Below are 25535 nucleotides of genomic sequence, written 5' to 3' on the forward strand. Positions count from 1 at the left end.
ATGAATGCTAAACGGTTTTAAAATCCTTGGAAGTTTTGTCAGCAAAATCGCCAAGCTGATTTTTCAACCAAGTGGAATATTAATGTTTGTGAATTTTTTTCATGACATGCTATTCTTAAAAATTCAATTGTGTAGTGTAATACTAAAACTGCTAATACATACTACTAAGTTCAGAGCACCTGATCGCTCAGATTTGTTCTAAGCTGGAATCCAGACATAGCAAATTAGATAAGATAAGGTGAGACAAGACAAGATAAGATAAGATAAGACAAGATAACCTTTATTGTCATTTTTTACTGTGGGCATGACACACATCAAAAATGAAATTTAGTTGCCTGTTCTCAAAGTGAACACATACATGACACACACCTAAACATACTATATACAACATATGTATAGACCTACACCCCTACATATACATAACATGAATATTAAACACTGTCCATCTTGAATATATAATTGGCAAATTAAAGTGCTGCTTCGTGTGTGCACTTTTGTAGAGTAGTGGTGAAGTCAACTGTCTAACAAAATTTATACTGTGTCTCTTTTATGTTTGAAAACGTAGCATTCATACTTTACATTTTTTTGCACATGCAAAAGAATAGTTTATAGGAATTTTGTGCATATATGATTTCAGCCAGGACAAGATATGAGGGTACTATGTTACATTCATCCAGTTTTCTGTTTCCTTTTAAATAAAAATGTGGGATTATTGTTTGAAACAGGAACAGTGGGGAAGTAGAGACTTCCTTACATTGTTCAGCTATATAGAAGCTGCTTAATAAAAGGATTTTCCCCACCTCCCTCGAGTAGGAAGGCAGCTCACATAGAAACCTTTTGTGAAAAATCAACTAAGCCACCTGTTTCTTTCAACAACCCTAAAACTTGACAATTTGTCATTAAGCAAGTGAAATATTTTGATACATTAGGACGCTGAGCTTGTTGATCAGAAGGTCGGCAGTTTGGCGGGTCGAATCCCAAGTGCCGCGTAACAGAATGAGTGCCTGTTACTCATCCCAGCTTCTGCCAACCTAGCAGTTCAAAAGCACATAAAAATGCAAGTAGAAAAATAGGGACCACTACGGTGGGAAGGTAACAGCGTTCCATGCGCCTTTGGCGTCTAGTCATGCCGGCCACATGACCACGGAGACGTCCTCGGACAAGCGCTGGCTCTTCGGCTTTGAAACGGAGATGAGCACCGGCCCCTAGAGTCGGAAATGACTAGCACGCATGTGCGGGGGAACCTTTACCTTTACAACAGGTTTAGAAACATAACATACTACATTAATTTTCTGCTCCTCTCCTCCTCAGTGAGGGGACATACTTATAGTTTCAAGAGATTTTATCCGAGTATAGAGATTAGTCATGATTGGAGATATCTCCATGGGTCTTTCCCCACGCTCTCAGCAATGGGCTTTCCTTCTGTATACCACTTTTAAGAAACCATTGCTCTATTTATGGAACAGACTACTTTACCTTTTTCAGCGGCATCATAGCTGTGATTACATTTTTCTTCAGCTTGATGCTAAACCATTGAGTTTCACTCATTGGGTCTAAGTGTCCAGCCAGCTTTAGCATTGTCCAGTGTACAGTTTACTTCTTCTCTAGTAGACTCTTATGGGATACTTACCATTTTAAATGCTTTACTCAAGTCAAGATACATTATGTCCACTGCTAGTCAACTAAATGGGTCAATCTACCAAAAATGAGATCCTGCCAACCATGTATTCTTTTTTAAATAATCACAAAGTGACTACTTAATAATTCATGACAGAATTTTGCCCAATATCCAAATATCAAAGTAGGTTAACCTGTAATTATCCAGACCCACTCTTCTCTGAAAATAAAAGCAATATTTGTCCCTCTTAAATTCTTTGCAACGATGCCCATCTACTGCAATTTCTCAAAATTCATAGAAAGAGCTCCAATATGACACTGTAAACCAACGTTTCCCAACCTTAGGAACTTGAAGATGCGTGGACTTCAACTCCCAGAATTCCCCAGCCAGCTATGCTCTGGCTGGGCCACTCTAGGACATTCACAGAGTTGTCCCTAAGCCAATCCTGTGTCATCTTGGGTGTGTACCTAGGATAATTGTCATGTTGGAAAGTGAACCTTTGGCCCAGACTGAGGTCCTGAGCATTGTGGAATAGGTTTTCATTGAGGATTGCTCAGTTTGACCAGGCAACCAGCTCTTGGGAGAGTCTTGGTTGAGCCATTTGAAAATTATGGAGGCCACTGTGCTCTTAGGAACATTCAGTGTAGCAGAAATTTTATTATAGGCTTCCCCAGATCTGTGCCTTGCAATAATCCTGTCTCTGAGCTCTGCAGGCAGTTCCTGTGACCTCATGGCTTTTGCTCAGCTAAAGAATGCATTGTCAACTGTGAGGCTTTCTATAGAGAGGTGTGTGCCTTTCCAAATCATATCCAATCAATTTAAGTTGCCACAGGTGGACTCCTAGAGCTGATCTAGGAGAGCCAATCCCTTTGTCTCTTCTTTACTCTTATGGAAAATATTCTAGCACTTATGATGTTACCTAGTTTGGGTAATGAAACGTCTGCAAGAAAACAACCAAGCTCAGAGAGCACCAAGGACTCCTCATTTCAACCCTAACCAACAAACATTTTGCTTTATTGGGAAAATATTCTGTATGAATGTAGTGAAAGCTGCTGGAATCTGGTACCACTGCGAAGACCTTCACCCAGCCTTCAATTTCACTGTCAGTAATAATTGTGTTATCACATCACCGTAAACCCAACATTGTTAATTTGCTAGGGAGCATTGTTGTGACTACTAGCTTTATGCTCTTTCCTATGAAAATGAAAGAGCAAATAAACTGTGTTTCTCATCTTCTGTACACTTTTCTCCCAGGAAGGACAACAGTTGGCAAAGCAAAAGCCCCAGTATGCAGATATTGTGTTCCAGAAGCTAGAGGCACTTCATCAACGTTGGGATATACTGCAAGCAACCACAGAGGAAAAGGCACAGCTCCTGTTTGATGCTAACCGCTCTGACCTTTATGCACAGAGCTATGCTGACCTTAGTGCATGGATCAGTGAGATAGAGGAGCAGTTAAAATCTGATGTCCAAGGGAAAGATCTCACAAGTGTTAACATTCTTCTAAAGAACTTGAAAGTAAGTAACAATCCTCCTAAATTTAATTGTCTGTGTTTATTGCTGGAAGCCCCTTATGGACTATTTGCGTAAAACAGAAAAAAAAATGAACTGAAAGCAACACTTGCAGTCTGTTGTTCAAGTATTGTCTAGATGAGAATAGGCATGATACCTGTGTAATGTCTGAGTGATGGAGTTAAGCATATAGATCTCAACAAGACCCCAAAATGTGAAGATTTCTCATTTCAGCACCTGGATGAGCAAGTCAGCCTGCGGAAGAAAGAGATGGAAGGCTTACTTTCACAGGGCCCTCCAGTTAAGAGAGACGTGGATGAAGTGGACAGCAAGCAAAAGGTCATCGAAAGGCGATTTCAGGACCTTCTAGAGCCTTTGGGTAGGAAGAGGAAAGAACTGGAGATGGCTAAGGCTGGATATCAGCTGGACCGGGATTTGGCAGATGAATTGGTGAGTGATGGCAAGATAGTTACTGGTTTTATTCGTGCAATTTAGAGAGAAGATATCAGAAGATGGACCACATGCATGGGTTGTTTCAGATATTAGGAAAATTGTGTAAGAATCTGTCTTTCATCCTTTCTTGTATACACGTTTGACATTTTGGCATTTTACTTTAGTCTTTCTTCTCTAATGTAGCTTTGGGTGCAAGAACGACTCCCTCTTGCTCAGTCCACTGACCATGGCACAAACCTTTTGTCAGTCCAGCTGCTTACAAAGAAAAACCAAGTGAGTCTCCCCATCATTTTGCATGTTTTTTCCCCTTGCTTAATTCTACTTTTTAACAAAGCAATTGAACTTTTACTACAGTTATGAACATTCACAAACATAATTTTGTCTTTATAGTAATTGTTAACAAAAGGAAGCAAAGCTTTTGTGTAAAGGCCTTTTTCTCCATACACAACTAATTGTGAACTAAACATCTCCTAGCATCTTTACTTCACTGTGTCCCATATTTATCTTCATCTCCTTTTCAGTGCATGCATGAGGCATTCTTAAATTGTTCTTCTATGTACTGGAGTTAAACAAGTGTTCTTCTCTTAATCTGACCGCATCCAACAGCAGCTCAAAGCGTATCATACCTTTAAGGCCTGGAACCTTGCCTTCTTTTTTCATTCTCCATCGGGAATAAAGAATACAGTTTAATAAAAGGGACAACTCTATTCAATTTGTTTCCGATTTTATTCATTCATCTCTCTAAACCTGCTTTTCTCTTTGCCTAGACCCTGCAGAAAGAAATTACTGGCCACGCCCCACGAATTGAGGAAGTTATTGCTAGAGGGGAGAGCATGTTGGCTAAAGCTAAAGGGGATGGGGACTTTAGAGACACAGAAGAATGTCTCAAGCAGTTAAAGGTTTCCTGGAGCACCTTACAGGAGGAAACTTTGAAGAGGCTGAGGCGCCTAGAAGAAGCCAATGAGGCTCAGCGATATTATTTAGATGCTGGAGAAGCAGAGGCCTGGATAAGCGAACAGGAGCTTTATATAGGAACAGATGAGAAGCCAAAGGTAAGACCATCTCCCATGCCAATGTAGTAGTGTTTACCAGGTAGAAGACCATTCCCAAAGTGTGTTGCTTTCTAGGAAAATGGACATCCTAGCAGTATTGATTGGGAAGTAGACCTGTTCCTCCCTGGGGACAGTTAAGACCTGCATATCTTATTCTACTGAGACTATTTTTTTAATCTTCAAAAAGCTCTAGGAGAACAAAGATAAAGATACAGTTTCATTGATTATCCTTCCTCTCTTCTTTTATCTCACTAATGTCAAAAGAAACATGACTGGGATCCGGTATGATATCGTATGTCCTTCTGTGTGCATACTTGCACAGTTCTGTATTGTATGATAATTTGTAAGAAATTGCTTAACATTCTGGGTAGCAGTTTTTTTTAAAAAAGCAATGTGTGGAAGAGAAAGAAAATGTGTTTCTCTCTTCTCTCCTCTCTCCTACACAAAGCATTTAAACATATATTTGAATACCAGTGCACTGGTATCCAGAGTTCCAGGATCTGTGTAGTATACTTTCCCGTGCAAAAGAAGATAGAGCGCCATAACCCTAGTTGTGACAGGAAAAGTCTTACTTCCTTCAAGATGGAGGTGATTCAATAGCACTGATTCCATTTTGCTGTGCGTAAGCTATCTTTTGTTTAGAATAAGAACTGCTTACCTAAGTGACATTAGGAATACGTGCAATTTGGGAGAAGAAGGGGTAAAATTTTCACAAATTACCTTATACTATTAAACCTGATTCAGAAGCAAGTTCACTGGAGCCTACTCCCAGTTAGACTTATTTAGTGTATGCTCTTAAAGCATACACGGAATGTCAGCACAGCAGGGGGCTGGACAGCTCCAGGCTACAACCGCTTTTGGCTGGAAAGCCTGAACAGAGCAAGTTGTTGACAGCCCCAGGGCATGGTCAGCTCTGGTGGGAAGCCAGGGTTTAAATCCATTGGCCACCTGCACTGGCGGGAAGCCCAGGTTTGAATCTATTGGTCACGATTCACCTGGGCAGGTATAAAGAGACGCCAAGTAACCCCTTTTGCTCAGCTTCATTCCTGATCCAATAAAGACGTTACTACCCAGCTCCAGTGTCCGTCTCTCTGTGTGACCACGCGACATTGCAATTTATAACTTAGATACTCTTTGGCTACTTTTGACATACCTCCCGACTTCATCTAGTACATTTTCGGCAGCAATTCTGCATTGTCCTGTTGATTCCTGAACAGCTGTGTCCCATGGATCTGAGCAGCCTCCTTCCCAGCTGACCAATGAGAGGATGTAAAAACTTTAGAGGGCCTGGGTTACAAGAAGTAGGGAGAAATCTTGTGAGCCAGGAGTTCTTTTCAATGAGAAAAGGAAGATTAAGCTACAAAACTGTTCCAAGCCTATTTAATCAAAGCCTGTTGATGAGGGCCATGTGGAAAGGGGGCTGGTTTTCCCTGGCCTTCTTGATAAGTTGAGGAATGGACCTAGGATTTCCTTCACTGCGAAGATGAATCAATTCAATTACTTGCCATCTCAGGATGAAGAGAGTGGCATTGTGATGCTGAAAAGACATCTTCGTCAGCAGCGATCCATAGAAGAATACGGAAAAAACATCAAGCAGCTGGCCGGTCGGGCTCAGAAACTGCTAGCTGCTGGCCACCCAGAAGGGTGAGTACATTTGATAACAGTAACTCTGAAATCTTTGGAATATAATAGCCAGAAGAATCACAATCTATTGCATATGATTGAGTTCAGCTGCCTTTCCTTTTAGGTGACTTGTCTCCAAACTTTGTCTTTGTGGTTTTTCAGAGAAGATATCATCCGATTGCAAGGGCAGGTTGATAAGCAGTATGCAGGGTTGAAAGACCTGGCTGAGGAACGCAGGCGTAAAGTAGAACTTGCATATCACCTGTTCAAACTGAAGCGAGAAGTGGATGATCTGGAGCAGTGGATTGCAGAGAGAGATGTAATCGCATCATCCCCAGAGATGGGTCAAGACCTCGACCATGCCACTGTGAGCAAGCACCGTGAGAATGTCTGTTGGCCAGTCCATTGTGACCATTTTATTTTGAGGTGTAGACCATAGGTTATAAGTGGTGCAGCTTGGCTCTACACAATGTCCTGCAATAGCTTGACAGAAAATTGCTGAGAGGTGCATTACAATTACCTATATTTTGGTAGCTGGAAATGTACATATTACTCTTGGAGAAAGTAAGGATCACAAGCTGTTTCTAGAAGGCCTCATGTTTCTTGAAACAAAAGCAAGAAAGACATCCGATGACGGTAACTCTAGACAACAAAGCCTTTTTGCCATAACAATTTTACAGATATTTAAGATACTATAGAACACTATTTATAGTGTTCTAGAAAAAGTGTCTGTTATAAATACTAGACAGAGATAAATTATAGTACTAGATTCTGCTGAAACTCTGAAACCTATAAAATAATTCCACCTGTAACACCACCACTATTTCTTTATATTCATCAGGCTTTTTCTCTTCAAAAAAATAAATAAAAGAGACCATAGATAGGTGTATGAGTCAAGAAGAATGCAGTTCCATTATAGGGCTAGAATTATTCTCCCAACTACTTCCCTTTCTTTGTTAATATAGTAGATTTTAAAAGGCATTTGTTGAGTTCTCTCTCTTCCCTTGTTTTCAAAATGCAATCTATAATTGTAGGCCTCCAATCCCTAGAGGTACAACAATATGTGTCTATAGATGTAAACAACAAAGCCAAAATAGGTGTCCACTAGTCTAGGTTATTCCTAATTAATTCAGCAGGTATTAATTGTCTGAGCCTTCCCAGATCTTTCCAAACAACTCTGGGCAGCTTACAATACCATAAATAATAAAATAAACCAATTACAGGATTAAAGCATTATAACATCAGACATTAAAAGTTAAAACATTAAAATGAATATTAAAATTAAAATATTTATACTAAACTGATGAAAAAAATTGATTCTGCCAAAAGGGTGATACACTCTGTAAAACCTTGAGCAACACACTGCCTCATATATGAATAACCCTCTTGTGGTGGGCAGGATTATATGTACACTATTTCAATGTTGCCTAATAAAGTTATGTAAAAAGAAAATAGCCAATCTTTAACAAGAGAAAGTGGGAAAGAAGTGCGAAGCAGCATTTTTAAGTTACTCCTATGTTGGGATAAAAGCAGGTCTGATACCTGAAAAAGCCAAAGTTTGGGTTTCTTTTAAATTCTGAATATTATAATCTTTTGGCTCAAAGATGAAGGGTACTGAAAAATATTTTGTTCATTCTGGTTTTGGTTCTTGACTAGCTCCTGCGGGAAAAGTTCCGTGAGTTCGCCCGTGAAACAGGAAACCTGGGACAGGAGTGGGTGAACAATGTCACCCACAGAACTGATCAGCTGATCGATATCCACCCAGAAGCTGCCACGATTGCAGAGTGGAGGGATGGTTTGAATGAGAGCTGGGCTGACCTGCTTGAGTTGATTGACACCAGAATGCAGTTGTTGACAGCCTCCTATGATCTGCATAAGTTCTTTTATGACGGTAGTGAGATCCAGGTTCTTATTGAAGAGAAGCACAAGGAGCTGCCCGAGGAGTTAGGCCGCGATGTCAACACAGCCGAGTCCTTCCACAGGATGCACAAAGCCTTTGAGAGGGATATTCATCTGTTGGGAGTGCAGGTAACCTCTTAGCTTCTTAAAAACACGTGGGGCCATCTGGTGGCATCCTCTCTCGTTTTATGGCTGGGCTGAGGTGGCTAATTTACTGGGAGCTTGTGAGATCTAACCAGAAGCCAATCAAAAGAAGGAACAGTCTGTATGAATTTACTTAAGCTAGTTGAGACTACTTGCCCTTGGAAAGTTTGTTGAGTGTATGAAGTTGCCAGAGTCTCTCAAAACCAATACCAGAAGAAATTATTCTCCTTAATTAGCAGAGTTACAGTATCCACGTCAGATTTATTTCAACTTTTTCATTATTCGGTGAAAAAGGACAGGGGCATCCCCCATGTCTAATGTTAGAAAGTGGGTTTTGAGAAAGAGCTATGTTCCCAGCCTTAGCTTGCCAGGGAGTACATATCCCCGTGATTCCTCCTCTCCACAAGAAGTGTTCTCTGCTCTGGCAGGTTCAGCATTTTCAGGAAGTGGCGGCACGCCTGCTGGCAGCCTATGCTGGAGAAATGGCCGTGGCCATCCAGAAGCAAGAACAGGAGGTGGTAAAAGCTTGGAAGGCCTTGCTGGAAGCTTGCGAGGGGCGGCGGGCTCAATTAGTTAATACAGCCGAGAAGTACCGCTTCTTCAGCATGGTGCGAGATCTCATGTCCTGGATGGAGAACGTGATCCGGCAGATTGACACCCAGGAGAAGCCCAGGTGAAGCCCTTCTTTTGTTCCTTTTTCTTTTCTTTTTTTTTTTTTTGCCCAGTCCCTGTAAAAACACAATAGGTCACTGGGACTCTCAGCAATGCTTCTCAGTTTATACTCAGAGATGTAAAATATTACCTCTAAAATCATCCCGATGTTTGTTTTCTCATTAAGAATTGTTTGTTCTTAATTTAAGGGATGTGTCATCTGTGGAATTGTTGATGAAATACCACCAGGACATAAAGTCTGAGATAGCCACTAGGGATAAAAGTTTCACTGCCTGCATCGATCTTGGGAAAGCTTTACTGCAGCGCAAGCACCATGATGCAGCTGAGGTGAGTGTGCTCCACAGCGGGCTTTACAACAGATTTAAGCATCTGTTTTGTTTAGAGCAGTCTAAAATGCTGTCTCATCTAGATTTTAAAAATGTAAGTAATGCCATTGGTTGCTGGAAATAAGATAATTCTTTCTCCATTCTTGATTCTCAGAATCTTGAATGGAGTTAGTTGTGAATGAAAAGAGAGACGTATATTTTGATGTGTTCGTGATAATCAGTACGAAAACTAGTTAAGCTCCAAATTCACCTTAAAGATGGAAAAAAACGAGGAAGGGACCCCCTTCAGTTACCAGAGGTGGCTCTCTTGTGCTTTTGCCTAACACTCAGACTAATGAACAAAAGAACAAAATCTACTTTTACACATCAGATTGCCCACTTTGAAATCTGTCATTTAAAGGACACAGAGGCAGGGCTTCCCTTGTTACGTTATTCTCTCAGCAATTTAAAATATAATTGAAGCATTTTTGGACACAAAGATTCTACACAATGGCTGCATTATATGACAACTGAATTTGTCTCTGATATATTACACACTGTCTGGGCACAATGCAAAGTAACCTACAGTGGGCTTAACGTGTTTTTATAATATTGTCATGAATTAACCAAATGTGGCTTGTGAAGCTAACGATTTAAAAGCTAACCAGCTGATGTAATGTAAGATGGGAATGACTCAGCAGGATCTATGTCCCTTTAAGAGCCTTTGTATAAAAAGGAAGGCTCTGCGGATGTGTTCTCTCCCTTCCATTTTCCTGCTGTAACTGCTGTTTGTTGGATCCTATTGTATTAACGTGTGTGTATATTGTTCTTGGTGTAGGATATTGTAGATGGTGTAAGATAAATCACCGTTCAGTATAGACCACTGTTTACTGTGTTTATTCCTGGGTTATCCCAGCGCAAAAAGACTGCATGCTTCTTTATCAAAAGGAAAAGCAAAACGAAAAGTGAGCAAATAAGACGAAATGTAAAAAAAATCAAGTCTGTTAATCCAGAAAAAATGCATACTTTTCCTCCTTTTCTTTTTAGATAAAGGAGAAGTTGCTGCAACTGACAGAGAAGAGAAGGGAGATGATGGAAAAGTGGGACAGACGCTGGGACTGGCTTCGCTTGTGTGAGTACCGCACAAAGTGTCTCACCTCTTTGCACTGGCTATGAACTATTCTATGCAAATGGAATTCTCTCTCTCTATAGAAGTGAAAATCCAGGTCCTCTAATAATGCTAAGTAAGGAGGATTTATCTTTGCCTTTATCTGAAGGTCCTCAATATATGTAATATTCCCTTTTGCTTGTTTGTTTTCCCTACAACAGTGCTAGAGGTGTGTCAGTTTTCCAGAGATGCTTCAGTGGCTGAGGCTTGGCTCATTGCCCAGGAACCCTACCTGTTTAGTGGTGATTATGGGCAAACTGTGGAAGGTGTAGAGAAACTGTTGAAAAGGCACGAAGCATTTGAGAAATCCACAGCAACGTGGGAGGAGCGTTTTGCTGCACTAGAACGTCTCACAACAGTAAGTCATCCATGAGAGGAAGTTTCCTCTCTATTTTTGGAAGTCCTCTGCCTTTGGGACTGTAGGGTGGATCAAAAGAGTTCATGCAGCTGCTTTCATTATTCCAGCTTGCTGGAAGTGGCAGGACAGGAAGCTCTGGGGTAGAATTGTTGGGGATTAATATGAAACTTAACATGCTTGATGGCACTGGTGTAAGAGGTCTGCCAGCCATCCTAGCTAGTGTTTTAAAGACTTTTTTAATAATGGTTGGTTGGTTGGTCCTTGGGCAAATGTCATTCACTTCACCCCCTCAGTGCTGGGGAGGTGGTGGGCTTAGATGTGAATAAGTCAAGAGATAACCTTGGAGAAACTATGGAGGTTATGAAATGTGTTTTAAATCCAGGAAACAAAATATTAGCAAGAAATTCAAACTGACCCTACCTTAATTCCTAGGGGGAAGAGAGGGAAAGAAAACACAGACTTCAAGATCCTGTATGAACAAAATAACATTCTTGTTGAATCTGTTTCCTGACTGGGTTTGCCTCAAAGGGCTAACACAATGTCTGTTGGGTTCCCCTCAAATGGAACACCTTGCCCCTTAAAATGGAATCAGTTGCCTCCCTCCTTACCTTTTGGAAACCTGCAAAAGCTTAGTTGTTCCTTTGTTAGTATGTCTGGGTGATTGGTATAAATGTATAGAGATTTTTATTGCGTTTATTTTTGTACTTTAACTGTTATAAATTATACTGCCTTTATTATTAATCTCATAATGATGTTATGTTACAAAATACAGACATTTATAGATAACACAATTGAAATAGTGGACTTAATAATATTGTTTAAAAAATAATTTGTCCTGATTTAATAAAATTTATAATCATCAGAGAAAATATATAAGACTCTACAATATGAAGCAAGGAAGTTGATAGGGTGGGGTTGAAGGTCAAATATATAGAAATTAAGAGGGGGAAAATGGGCAACAAGGGTGAACACTACATGGGAAATGCTAACTTTCTTAAAAGCTGCTATAAGGAGTCTGTGTTTGTTTAACCCACTGAAGATAGTCTGTTTTGCACCCAGCTTGAATTACTGAGGAAGAGAAAAATTTCAGAGGAGTCTTCACATCACAAAGTAGCTAAGACTATGGACCTGGAATTTGACTTTGAGTTAGAGCCAGAATGTGAGATCAGGTAAGTTTCCTAGAGATCAGCTGCAGAATAATCAGCTGCATTTTCATAATTAGTAATAAGATTTTAAAATTATAGTACACAGTACATTTCTTACAATTCATGCAATAGATTTGTTGTCTATCCCTAGTAAACCTAACCACTCAAATCTCTACAGTTGGAGCCATTATTGTTTCCCAAATTTAAAACATGCATACAATATATAGATTTTGAAAATTCAGCAAAATGCAGCAAAATCATTGATTCTTTTCAATCCATAGCCTGATATTCATTCCCTTCTCCCAAAAGTATGTTTTGGATAGATAGATAGATAGATAGATAGATAGATAGATAGATAGATAGATAGATAGATAGATAGATAGATCTATTCAGTCTGATCTTCTCTATGATAGTGACTGGTTTTAAATGGAAGGAAAGATTGTTTCTTTAATTATGTATTTTCTTATTTTCCACTGTTCATTACATAAAGAAATATTTATATTACTCCTTTTTTCTTTCTGTAATTTTACTCGTGGTTTTGACTAAGTTTTAGATCTTACATGCAACTATAAATGTTTCTTATATAATTAAATGCTCATACTCCATAAATCTACTTTACTATAGGTAATCCTTGATTTATTACCACAACTGAGTCCAAAATTTCCTTTGCTAAGCAAGACAGTTGTTAAGTGAGTTGCAGCACTCTTTATAACCTTTTTTGCCACAGTTGTTAAATGAATCACTGCAGTTGTTAAGTGAATCATGCTGTTGTTAAGTGAATCCAACTTTTCCCCCATTGACTTTGTTTGTCGGAAGCCAGGTGGGAAGGATACACATGATGATCACATAACGCCAGGACAGTGCAACTGTCATAAATACAGACCAGTTGCCAAGTGCCCAGATTTTGATCATGTGACCATGGGGATGCTGCAATGGATGTAAGTGTGAAAACTTACACTTTTTTTCAGGGCTGTTGTAACTTCTAACAGTCACTAAGTGAATGGTTGTAAGTAGAGGACTACCTGTATTCTAGACTTATGGTATATGGATTTTTTACTTACATTTTATTAACAGCAGGCATTGACGGTTTCAACATCAAATGTCTTTATTTAAAAGAGAAATTAAATCAATTATATCATTTCAGTTTTACCATTTACTTAGAATACACTTTTGTTTGCTATAGGTCTACTGAAAAGGATGGGAAGAAGGAACTAAGTCTAAAAGATGCCCTTTCCCATGCTGCAGAAGATTCATCGCTGGTCAGTTACCAGTTTTAGTTTACCCTTCCTAGAAAATTCAGCAGCTTAATTCAGCTTTTCATATTTATGTTGTGTTGTTTTACCGTCTGCACTATTGAAACGGTGAAATGCAAATGTGTCTCCTGTTTGAGCAAGAATTGATACTTTAAATGTACTTCACAGTGATGTTTAATTTGTTTGAGGGCAAAAGACATTTTAGCAGAGAACTCCAAAGGCGAGAAAAAAGGGAGCGCCTGTGACAGCAGAATAATCATTTCCCAGTTTTGTTAGGCTGGGCTTAGGCTGATAAGGCATAAGGTATGGGAGGATCTCTTTTCTTCCATCTGGGGAGTGGGAGGTGGTTGTTCAGCTTTTAAAATAAAGTTTTGGGGTGGTTTTTTTAAAGAGTGCCTCCTAGTGCAGTTTTCCTCCTCTTCCTGATGAGTATAAGTTAGGAGAATGGGAGAGCTGTGACCTTGAATCACTGAGTGTAGCCTTTACTTTTGCCTTCTGGACCAGATGTGAATGAGTTGTCAAAGCCAGGGAGGAGGCCACCTGGGAGCTGAAAGGCACCGAGGTCCTACCACTCCTTGTCCTGCATCGTCAACACGCGCAGGGTCCACGCAGCAGCAGCAGCAGCAGCAATAGCTGTAGCACAGGGGAAGCCCAAAGACAGAAGGTTGGTGGAAGGAAGGAACTGCTGCTGTGCTCTGCAACTCCCAGGATGGCAGCTGCTTCCGTCGGCACCAAGCTGGAGCTGCCAGCAGCCTTTTTTTCCTTCTTTCAATTGTGAGAGCAGAGACCAGACCAGGTGATGCCTTCCAAGACCGCGGCATGTTCCCTAGCGCCTGCTGCTGGCAGCACTCTTTATGAAGCAGGAGAGCAGAAGCCGTTGTGTGGCCATTTTCTTTTTTTCCCCTACCTACCTTCAGTTGGCAAAGCCTTGGAGGGTTCTGACACCTGAGCTGTCTCATTGGGGGGTGGGGGTGGGGACTTTGAGAACTTTGCCTTAGTTACACCCCAAAAGACTTTACAGTACTTACACGCTTCCTCTGCAGCATTGTGCAGAAACGGATTCCAAGATGGGAGATTCCTCTCTGCGAGCAAATATGCTGCACTGCATTTTGAGACCTTTCCTAGTTATAGCCCTATAGTGCTGATAGCTGCCTTTCCTAACTATTGAATGACAGAACCTTTTACTCATCTCAACCGACAGAAAAGTCTACCGGCACCATAGACAGCTCCCATTGCCACTCTCTGTCCCTGATTCTGTGGTTTCTGTTTCCAAATCCCTCCAGGATACAAACGCCTAACAGATTTTATACATCTTGAGGTTAGCTGCCTTTGGACAATGACAAAGTAAGGGGGGGGGACTAACATTTTATGACTTAAGAGTGTCCGACTCATGGATTGGGAAAAAGATTAAGACAGTGCCAAGGAACATGGCGGAAAAAAGAGGTTGCTAGACCCTGTTTATGCAATGGTTAATGGAGGTGGGGAAAGGCCCATTGTGCCAGATAACAGGCTAGGGACCACTGGATTTTTTTTCCTTAGTCCAATGGCAATTTGTGTTATTGTTTTAAATCCTGTATTGTTATCTTTTATCATCTGAAATGTCATTTGTTTGAACTTCTTTAATGTCTGCGTTTGCTGCCATCCTTTCTGGCCCTTGTGTTGGTAGAGTTTTTATATCATTACTTCTTTTGTAATTAGAATCTTTAATAAGACATTGTATTTTTTTATAATAATTCTAAGTTTATATCCGCTGGTCCTTTTCATAAGTTGAGGGGGGGGGGAAATCGCATTATTTGAAGAATTTTTGAGCCAGTGGAAGACTCTGTTAAAGGAAGAGAGGGATGTGATTCTCCTGTATCCACTCATAGTAAACCTCTGCATTATTCCCAGGACATGCCTTCTGGGGGTCCCAGGGAGCGGTTGGGAAGAGGGAAGAAAAGACAAATATAGCCTCCCCTTTTCTACTGGCATCCATAGGTTCAGTTGGAAAGGCACAACTGCATTTAATTGATACTGTTTTGCTGAGAAGGGGAAAAATGACATTTTCAACTGGCCAAGTCAGAACATTTAACGTCTAAATAAAACCACAAATTACGAAACGTATAGAATTAGAGTTCTTGACTTATCTTTCAGACTCCCTTGCAGGGGTATTCTGGAGAGCTCTGTTGTATTGTCAGCTATCAACACTTTCAAAGGATACCTGTCACAGATGTAATATTTGATAGTTATTAGGAACTTACTCGAATTCAACAGTGTAAACCGTCAAAAGCAGAATATGTCCATTCTTAATTTAATTGGTAATCACTTTCTTTAGAGTAATTCTCGAGAGACTTTCCTCTTTGCAGGCCTGATCCTGAGCTGTATATGCAGCCCAAGAAGCCTTGGCTTCCAAGTGATTTTATTTAGCCCAGCAGCTGTATCAAACGAATGAATGCAGAGATATTCATCACCCAGTCTTCCTGCTGATTCTGTGAAGTTTTCCTGTTTCCTTCCCACAGTGCTGAAGGGTTCATGGATCACGAATTGAAACTCTAACTGGAAAATCCCTTGCGGCCAGAAGAAAGGGGCTTTATTTTTTTTATATACATTTGGAATACCATTTGTAAAAGATCTGTCATGTGTAAGGACTTTGAATCAAATCAAATAGCCCATCAAAATATTTAATAATTATTTTCTTTCTTGCTTAATTATTTTTTTTACTTGCTTTCTCTCCTTTCTAAATTTTCTTGAGCAATCAGGATAGGCTTGTGAGCTTTCAACATGGAAATCTTAAAATAAAAGACACTCGGGCGTTTATAACAACAGCCATTGTTTTGGAGATAGTGACTTACTCTAAAGCCAATTCTCAAACTCTAGTATTCTTTTTAAAAACATTTTTCCCTAGAAGGCAAGCAATGGGAATATGGGTAGTAAATACATACAAAGAGAAAGTATGTATCCTCATGCTTGAAATTAAATCTGAATACCCTTATTACTCGAGAGAGAGAGAGGGGCTATGTTTCAAGGTTCTGCGCTACTGCTTTCTTGCCCACCATTCTATTCAGGCCTGTCCGAGATAGCCCAGGTCTGCTCAAGGCCAAACCAGATGACTGACTATAAAGTGGAGAATGAAGTTTAACTGAGATCATCAGAAAGAGTGTAAAAATAACATCTTCAGACTTCATATGTTTTTTGTCAAATGGAAGATTTGTTTCCCCAGCATCACATATAGGACCAGATTAGATTAGATTTAGATTAGATTTATTAGATTTATATACCGCCCTTTCCCGAAGGACTCAAGGCGGTTTACAGGGCATTTTAAAATCACATCAATATAAAATACAAAGTTAAAAGAGAATTAAAAGATTAAATTATCCCTGAAAATAAAACCCCAGTTAAAATTCTCAGCCTGGGTCAGAGAGCTCAAAGAGCCAAGTCTTCAGGTCCCGGCGGAATGAGCGTAGGTCAGGGACAGTCCTGAGCTCCATGGGCAGCTGGTTCCAGAGGGTAGGTGCACCCACAGAAAAGGCTGAATGGAGAAAAAAAACTTACAGAGCACAGTGACATGGCCTGGGAACGGGGGTAATTTCATTTGAATACCCGATCAATTAATTATATATCTGATATCTCCTTTCCTATTTTATACTGAACCATCACAGCTGATGATAAGTGGGAGGCCTCCAGAGTCCAACACAGCAAAACCTGAAGGATGTGCTCCAGGATAGGGAAATATTAGATCATGCCAATACCCCTTATCCCTGTTGTGTTGTAGCATGGAAAAAGACGTAGCTGCTCTTGTGGGAAAGAAGTTAACAAATTCTGTGATTATCCTTTCCTGTAACAGTTTGTGCAACATGGCAGTAAGTAGACGAAAATCAGCAACAGGTTAAATTGTGAAAATTAAGAGCATGATTGATCGTTTCAACTTGCAGTCAGAGTTCCCATATATCTCAATGAATTGTACAAATCCTATTTTGAGTGTTTAAAATGAAAGCATAGCAAGTATGTTTGAAAAATAATTACTAATTGAAAGGAACTTTTCTTTTAAATCAGAACCATCAAGAGGGAAATTATTTGAGCCAAAATAATTGAAAAGGAACTATGATAACTGGCTAGGGATGTTCCAGGGATGGTGTGCAAACTAGTTCAGTAATCTGTTTGCATGATACACTATTTGGATTGTCTTCTACGAAACCTAACTTCCAAAATTATTTATAGATGTAAATATATGCATACAAATGTATCTATACAAACTTCATACAATTGCCTTGTAGAGCTACTGTGTCTCTTGAAAACACAGTAGAATAATTTGTTGATAAGAATAGCATCCTCACATCTTCAGAAATACAGAGAATTTATTCTATAGATGGAAGAGGAAAAGAAAGTCAGAGGGTAGAATTCATAGCTAATGCTGTTTCCTCACTAAGGATGTGCATTAGCCAATTATCACTGTGGCTATATTAAAATCTGTCTTCATTTCCGTTGACACAAAGATGATTGGGTGACATTTTAAGATACTATAAATGTCCAGCAAAGAAATAGCTTAACCCCAAGCTCTTTGCTAGACATTTACTGAGTGAACTTAGTATAATGCTGGTTTCTCTTGGAAAAAATGCACAACTCTAAGGACCTGGTCCACCTCCTCGGATCCAACAAGTTCAAACAGTCTCCAGATAACCAGGCAAGCCTCCCCACCCCTCCACCAGACATTTCCTTCAGACCTGTAACAAGGCCATGTCCAACTCTGAGTGAATCCAGGCAACTTTGACAGATGCTAAATAGATTCTTCCTCGTGCCTCTGTAAGAAGTTCTCCAAGCCCCCCCCATTCACCCGCCCAAGAGGGCTCATGCTACTCTAAACAGGGACATAGGATTGCTATCTGTGGATGTAGTAAGGGCAGAGTAGAAGAGATAATCCTCAACCTATGACCACAATTGGCCCAAAAATTTATGTTGTGCATTGAGACATTTGTTAAATGAGTTTTGCCCCATTTTACAACGTTTCTTGCCACAGTTGTTAAGTGAATCCCTGCAGCTGGTAAGTTAGTACCCTGTTTGTTAAGCTTCCCCACTGAGTTTGTTTGTTAGAAGGTCGCAAAAGGGGCTCACATAGCCGTGGGAGAATGCAGCCGCCATAAATATGAACCAGTTGCCAAGCATCTGAATTTTGATCGCGTGATCATGGGGATGCTGCAGAGATCATAACTGAGAAAAATGGTCATAAGTCATTTTTTTTTCAGTGCCATTCTAACGTCAAACTGTCACTAGATGAACTGTTGTAAGTCGAGGACAACCTGTACTGGCGCTTTGTTGGCGCTTGTTGGCCTTACTGCCATGTGGTAGGCCTTTATAGCAGCTCTAACCCAGTTTGGTAGAGTTCATCCCTTGCTGAGCACCAGCCACACTCTAAATGTCTCCTCTCATTTCATCTCCCTCAACTCATCCATAAGCCATGGGGAATAATGGGTCCCATGAGAAGGGAGAGGTTAGTGGGTGTGATTCGATCCAAAGCCTCATTTGCTCCCTTATTCCTAGTGTTGGCCAAGGCCCCAGATGGAGAGTGCAGTCATGCACCTTAGCATCCACACAACCTTTCCCACGAACTGTAAGAGGGTCTCCTTCTTATTCACTCCCACCCCAGTTCCTAGTTTGGGTTCTCACCAGAGGAAGAAAGCGGTCCTCCATTCGTAATGGGAAACTCACAGTCCAGCCCTTGGTACTCAGCCATCAGATTGGAGCTGAATCTTCATTCTTCCTCAAGGCTACCAGCATGGAAGTAAAGGACCTCCTCAGGGAAGAGGGTCACAGCAGCCAGCCACTCTACCACAACACCTGTACACACCCAGCCACCACTCAGCTCCAAGCCTCGGTGTTTAGTATAGAGCAAATGATTCAGAAGGGGAGCAAAAAACAGATTACAGCATGCAATCATGAAAATAATCTCAGTTATTTTCCATTGTCTTCACCATCACTTTAAATATTGCTTTCCTGACGTGATCCATAATTCCAGATACTTCTTCCACTGCTTAGCTGCAAATGCCATGGGGTCCAGGAGGCTCATTCATGTGAAAACCTAGCAAATTGTACCTTTGTCTTGATTGGCATACTCATTGGCCTTCTATTGGAGACACCTTAAGTCTCTGGGATTCTTCTGTCTCAAATCTAAAACTTCACCTTTATTTTGGGAGTGCTCCTGTTAGCAATCCTGACAATGTACTTTGTATACTTCTCATAGATATAGCCAATGGAGGAGTTCTACAGCAGATAAATTAGCTTTTTTAGCCTGATAGGGAGCACCACCGCTCAGATATATCAAATAAGTTGAGAATTATGCAGGCAAAGTTTCCACATGCACCAGCAAAATGCACATAATACATTTTACGTTGTTTTTCAAAGTCATAGTGTTGACGCTTCTGAAGATATTATTTACCCAAGAAAATCTTCATCTTGTATTTATGAAGGCACACACTTCATCTTACATTCTATATTTACTCTAAGAAAATAGTGCATCTGATTATTTTAAAACTTTTTGCAGTCATATTTCCACTGAGAAGCACAGGTCATCTCTTTGTGAGGAACAACATTTTATTTAGGTACCTCCAGGCTGAAGGTTCCAAGTGCTATCAATCAAAAGGTACCATCCAGCAATTCCTTTTTTTCCCCTTTTTAACAAATTTCCTCCATATTATGACGTTTTTTGCCTTTGTGAAGCCAGGGTGGGCCTGGCCTGCGTGTCACGCATCTGGCCTGTAGGCCACCAGTTTGACGCCCCTGCTCTATCCCCATGTTTAAAAAAGCAGCAACAGCAATGGACAAATCCTGGAAGTTTCCAAATAGAAGAAGGTGACTGGACTGCTGTAAAATTCTGTGAATCAGACAAAGGATGAAAAAAAAATCATAATAAAAGTTTCAAGGACTTTCTCACAGCAGTGTGATCATTGATATGCTGTATATTCTTCATTATCTGTGCAAGATACACAATCATAAGTTACACCAACAACTCACTTACAAAAAAGATTTGTTGCCTTTTTCTGGACTTTGCTATCTTTTGCTACCTTTGCACCTTCCAACAAAATTTCACAAACTTTAGCAAGGGTTTTATGCCTTCTGTTAAAGCAAGGGGTGGATAATTCATAATTTATGGTTTGCGTGCATTTCCCATTACTCCCATTTATGTCCTATCACCAATTTAAGAGGCAAATTATAGAACTTAATAAAAATGGAATTAGAATAAGACAAAAGTAAAATAGGTTAAAGGCTTGGTGAAAAAGAGACAACTTTTTACTATTTTTCTAAACACCAGGACAGTGGAAACTAAGTGTACTTCCTTAGCTTGGGGTCACACAGGAGAAGATATGCTGCCATATACTAGATATGGGACATCTGCAAAATGCCCTGTCTTGCTGATCTAAGTAAGTGGGTAGGTTTATAGCAGAGGAAACGGTTCCTCTGAAAGTCAGGCCTACACCATTTACAGCTTTAAAGGTCAAACCAGGACTTAAATTATGTCTAATAGGCAATTGGCAGCTGCTGCTGATCTTTCAAAACAGGCATTATATGGATGGTCCTATATCCTGAACTCAGCTGCCTAAATGCTACATTTTGCCTCTGTTGAATGTGCAGCATGTTGGATAAGAAAACAACAGGGTGGGTCAGCTCATCACTCTAGGGCAGGGGTCGGCAACCTCGGCTCTTTGATGACTCCTGGACTTCAACTCCCAGAATTCCTGAGCCAGCTATGCTGGCTCAGGAATTCTGGGAGTTGAAGTCCACGAGTCATCAAAGAGCCGAGGTTGCCGACCCCTGCTCTAGGGCAATATCCCTTTTACACTTGGGAAGCAGAGGCACCCCACCTTTAAGATGAGATAACCTTTATTATCATTTTGTTACTGTGGGCACAACGGCACACATCAAAAATGAAATTTAGTTGCCCGCTCTCAAAGTGAAACACATACATGACACACACCTAACATACTATATGCAACATGTACAGACCCGCACCCCTACATATACATAACAAATAAATATTAAATACTGTCTATCTTGTCCATATCAGTCTGATCCTATAAAGCAGGGGTCCCCAAACCCCCGGTCCGTGGACCAGTACCGGGCCACAGCATGCCAACAACCGGTCCACGCAAACAAGCAAAGTCCCATCCATGAGATGCAGGCAGCACACCAAACCACGCACTCTCCAGCCCTTTGAAAAACCTTTCTCCGTGGAACTGGTCTCTGGTGCCCAAAAGGTTGGGGACCTCTGCTGTAAAGGGCTGGGACAGCTTTTGTCTTTGTAGCTCTTTGTTCAGCAGGTGCTGATGTAGCTTCTGGAAACCGAATTTGCTTGATCCTCTGCAAGCTTCTATGTTCTCACTGCTAAGTGTGCTCACTGTTTCTTTCACTACTTATTTCTTCCTCCTTACTCATTTTACTGCTCTTTTACATAACCTGCTTATGAAATCCTGGGACTTTCCTGTTCATTTTTTAAAAAGTCTCCAGCTATATCTTATTCCGTTCAGCCCTTTATTTGTACATTTTTCTTTTCTTACTTAATTCACCAGATGTCTTTAACAGACATCTAGAAGGCTCTACTTCTCTTTATCCATGTAAGATTTCTTCTTGTCTGTCTTCTCCTTTCTGCAAAATGCCCCTAAGTTTCAAAAATCTTGAGCCTTCTCCTAGTTCCATCTCGCTAGTTTTTTGGCCTGTCTTGAACTTTTTTCTCTAAAAAGCTTATCACTGATTTCTTCTGTGTTGTCTATTTGAATCACAGTTCTATACTTCTCGTTCTGAGACATCTTACATTACACATATTTGTGGAATCACCAGGCCCATCAAATATGTTCTGTGGTTTTTACGTCCATCTTCCAACCAGACAGTGTTATGGTTGTTAACTTGGCATTTGTAGGAATTTGGTTTCATAAGATTCACTATGCAATACGTTAGAATTGTGGCAAATTGCAAAAAAAGAGCAGCAAGCGTAAGTCACATTCTACATATTGTGAAGTTAATCACAAAAATATTTTTTATGAAGTTCGGTCAAGCCATACTTTTCCTAATTCAGCAGTGTACTCCCAAGATAACTAGTTGTAACATAATAAGAGAACCAGAGATGCAAATGAGATAGCTAGAATGAACAGTAAAGGTAAAGGTTTCCCTGTCCGGTCGTGTCTGAATCTAGAGCACGGTGCTCATCTCCATTTCTTAACTGAGGGAGTCAGTGTTGTACGAAAACATTTTCTGTGGTCGTGTGGCCAGCATAGCTATTTGCCAAAGGCAGACAGAAACACTGTTACCTTCTCACCAAAGCCACACCTGGAATACTGCATCCAGTTTTGGTCACCACGATGTAAAAAAGATGTCGAGACTCTAGAAAGGGTACAGAGAAGAGCAACAAAGATGATTAGGGGGCTGGAGGCTAAAACATATAGGGAACGGTTGCTGGAATTGGGTATGTGTAGTTTAATGAAGAGAAGGGTGAGGGGTGACATGATAGCAGTGTTCCAATATCTCAGGGGCTGCCACAAAGAAGAGGGAGTCAAGCTATTCTCCAAAGCACCTGAAAGCAGGACAAGAAGCAACGGATGGAAGCTAGTCAAGGAGAGAAGCAACCTAGAACTAAGGAGAAACTTCCTGACAGTTAGAACAATTAACCAGTGGAACAACCTGCCTCCAGAGGTGGTGAATGCTCCAACACTGGAGGTTTTTAAGAAGAGACTGGACAGCCATTTGCCTGAAATGGTATAGGGTTTCCTGCCTGAGCAGGGGGTTGGACTAGATGACCTCCAAGGTCCCTTCCAACTACATTATTATTATTATTATTATTATTATTATTATTATTATTATTATTATTATTATTAAAGTGGTACCTATTAATTTCACATTTACATGCTTTCGAACTGCTTGCTAGGTGGACAGGAGCTGGGGCAGGAACAGAAGCTCATCCTGTTGCGAATGAACAGCGGTGATTTTATAATCTAAGAATTTAGCTTCATCAGTACCACAGTAGTAGAAAATAATGCATTGAGAACTCCTGGACAACCAATGCATGGCATTGCCAAAGAATTATATCTTAAAGAGGGAGAGAGAAGCTCTGAAAGCATTTTGCCAGTGAATACCTTTGGACAAATGGCTTTATCCATCGTTTAAGATCAATGTCTTTCACGGTATGATTGTGTAGGTGTTTTTGCGTGCTGCACATCAGTAGAATGCATATTTTGCTGGGAATCATATGAAATAGGGAGGAAGGAAGAAATCACCTGCTGAAAGGATTCATGTTATTTGAAAACAGGATCTGAGACTTCTGTGAGAGGCTTACTGAGAAATATACAACGCCTGCGTGCCTCTGAAAATATTTAAACTGGAGTTTGTGTACTATGGTGTTTCTTCTTAATTGTGCCAACGTTTCAAGATATGCCATATGCATTCATATACACATATATAGAGATAGAATTTGCTGCGTCAACAGACAGTTGATGTTTTCAGGTTTACAGGAAACTTAATGATTACCTTGTAAATTCCTGTGTCCTTGAGACATTAGAATCAAGTACCCAGATCTTTATGCTGTACAAAGAAACTTTAATAAACAACCTATTTTTTTCTTCCTTCTAAAATGAAGTGCTGGGGCTTCAATTTTAGAGTTTGAACCAAAAGTAGCTCCAAAGTCAAAGTCATCAATTTCGATCCATACAATAGCTTTGCGTAAACAGCTTCATTTTCAGAATCTATATAATGATTTATCATCTGAATGGTAATTTACCTGAAGCCTACTTATAAAAACAGTTTGTAGGTAATGAATTTCTCGCTGCACAATAAAAAGACACATCTATCTCGTTGAGCCCAAAGCAGGATGTGATTTCCTTTAGAGGAATTCTCTGAGAGTCATATTTATTGTGGCAGAGTACAAATGCAATAAATAAATAAAACCAACGATTTTCTTTGACATAACACAAAAGCCCATTTTGACTTGTTGAATCTACTTGTTGGATCCAGAAGAGAAAGTCTGTTGAGCACATTATCCTTGTCCTTCATCTCTCTTAATACACTACTTTGTTTGATGTTATTCTTAAATATTATTAGGCCCATATAACTCTTCCATGCCATAACATTAAAAGACAAATGAAATCCAGTCAGAACAAATTAAACAGTCACTCAAAAGCAGCAGAGGCTGTCACAATAACACAATGAATTATAAATATCACAAATATAATAACCATAATATAGCAGCAGAAATATAAAGAAGATTAAAAACATCAGGCACTACCTATCTTTGGCTACTGCTAGAAGAATCATGAAGTCAACATTATGAGATGTTTCTGGGAGGATATTCCATAGTTAGACTATGTTGGGGAGACAGACAGCAATTGGAAAGGACCGTTGAGCACAGATCTGCTGCATATTGTATGTGCAGTATTGATAGGCAACTTCCATTGTCTTCAACTATAATTCTATACAGTATATGCTTACCTGAACACAACCCCTATTGAATGTAATGAGATGTATTTTATATGAATAGTATGCTTGCAAATCAACAGTAGAAAACAGGATCAAGATTGGCTCTGAATCTTGCTGAGCACTTTTTCTTATTAAGAGAAATGCATGCCTTGATCCATAGTCTCACTATGGCTTTGTTCATAATGCATGCATTGTGGGTTCAGCAAACTGATATCATGAAGATGCATCTGCTTTCATTAAAGGATTTCAGATTATGCATCTGATATGATCCTATCCATGTATGTTAAGCTTAGACTCTTTGGGCATTACAGCCGTGTAAGATTTATATATACTAACAGCCCCTCTGCATTATCAGTCCTTCCTCTTCAATCTCCGATGTCCCAGTTTTAATCATTTTTTGAAAAGTGTTTAAAATATTACAATTACATTTTTTTTGAAAAAACCCATAATGGTTAACAATAGTTGTGGATACTAATTATGTATGGAAAACTTTGCAAAAAAATGTAAACCTACTGCATAATTAATTATATGCTTTATAAAAGCCTAATTTAAAATAAATGAAAATGGCTCCAAAAAAGTTAAAACTAAGAAGGAAGAATAATAACAAAAATGCCAGAGTATTCAATTATATTATTTTTTTCAGTATCATCCTAAATAATTCAGTTCTTAACAATGAACTGAAGCTTGAAATTATATTGAAATTATATTGTCTGGCCTTTCCTCTCTTTCGAGATAGAAATAATTCAAAGATGGAGTTGAAACATTTCATTAGGCCAGCTTTTAGCCTCAGTCTAGCATGTTTTTTTGTAAGGGACGCGGTGGCTCAGTGGGTTAGGACGCTGAGCTTGTCGATCAGAAGGTTGGCAGTTTGGCGGGTCGAATCCCAAGTGCCGCATAACAGAG

At 39.9% G+C, this 25535-nt stretch overlaps 1 protein-coding gene across 3 annotated transcripts in view; it reads left to right on the forward strand.

Annotated features, from left to right (window-relative positions):
* The window catches only part of SPTB (spectrin beta, erythrocytic), a 123058-nt gene that overhangs the window by 81757 nt on the left and 15766 nt on the right, over positions 1 to 25535 (forward strand). Inside the window, exons 20-33 of one of the 3 annotated variants that reach the window (XM_083349371.1) lie at positions 2873 to 3136; positions 3365 to 3580; positions 3767 to 3856; positions 4351 to 4635; positions 6149 to 6279; positions 6421 to 6625; positions 7915 to 8286; positions 8730 to 8974; positions 9162 to 9300; positions 10326 to 10410; positions 10608 to 10804; positions 11864 to 11973; positions 13133 to 13208; positions 15548 to 16006. In XM_083349371.1, the coding sequence (XP_083205497.1) occupies positions 2873 to 3136; positions 3365 to 3580; positions 3767 to 3856; positions 4351 to 4635; positions 6149 to 6279; positions 6421 to 6625; positions 7915 to 8286; positions 8730 to 8974; positions 9162 to 9300; positions 10326 to 10410; positions 10608 to 10804; positions 11864 to 11973; positions 13133 to 13208; positions 15548 to 15553 (2421 nt within the window). In that variant the 3' untranslated portion in view covers positions 15554 to 16006. Of the gene's footprint in view, positions 1 to 2872; positions 3137 to 3364; positions 3581 to 3766; positions 3857 to 4350; positions 4636 to 6148; positions 6280 to 6420; positions 6626 to 7914; positions 8287 to 8729; positions 8975 to 9161; positions 9301 to 10325; positions 10411 to 10607; positions 10805 to 11236; positions 11534 to 11863; positions 11974 to 13132; positions 13209 to 15547; positions 16007 to 25535 lie in introns of those variants that run through there. The other 2 variants (XM_083349373.1, XM_083349372.1) reach the window with 2 other exon arrangements.

The sequence above is a fragment of the Vipera ursinii genome (assembly GCF_947247035.1).
Source record: "Vipera ursinii genome assembly, chromosome: 1".
Taxonomy (NCBI): domain Eukaryota; kingdom Metazoa; phylum Chordata; class Lepidosauria; order Squamata; family Viperidae; genus Vipera; species Vipera ursinii.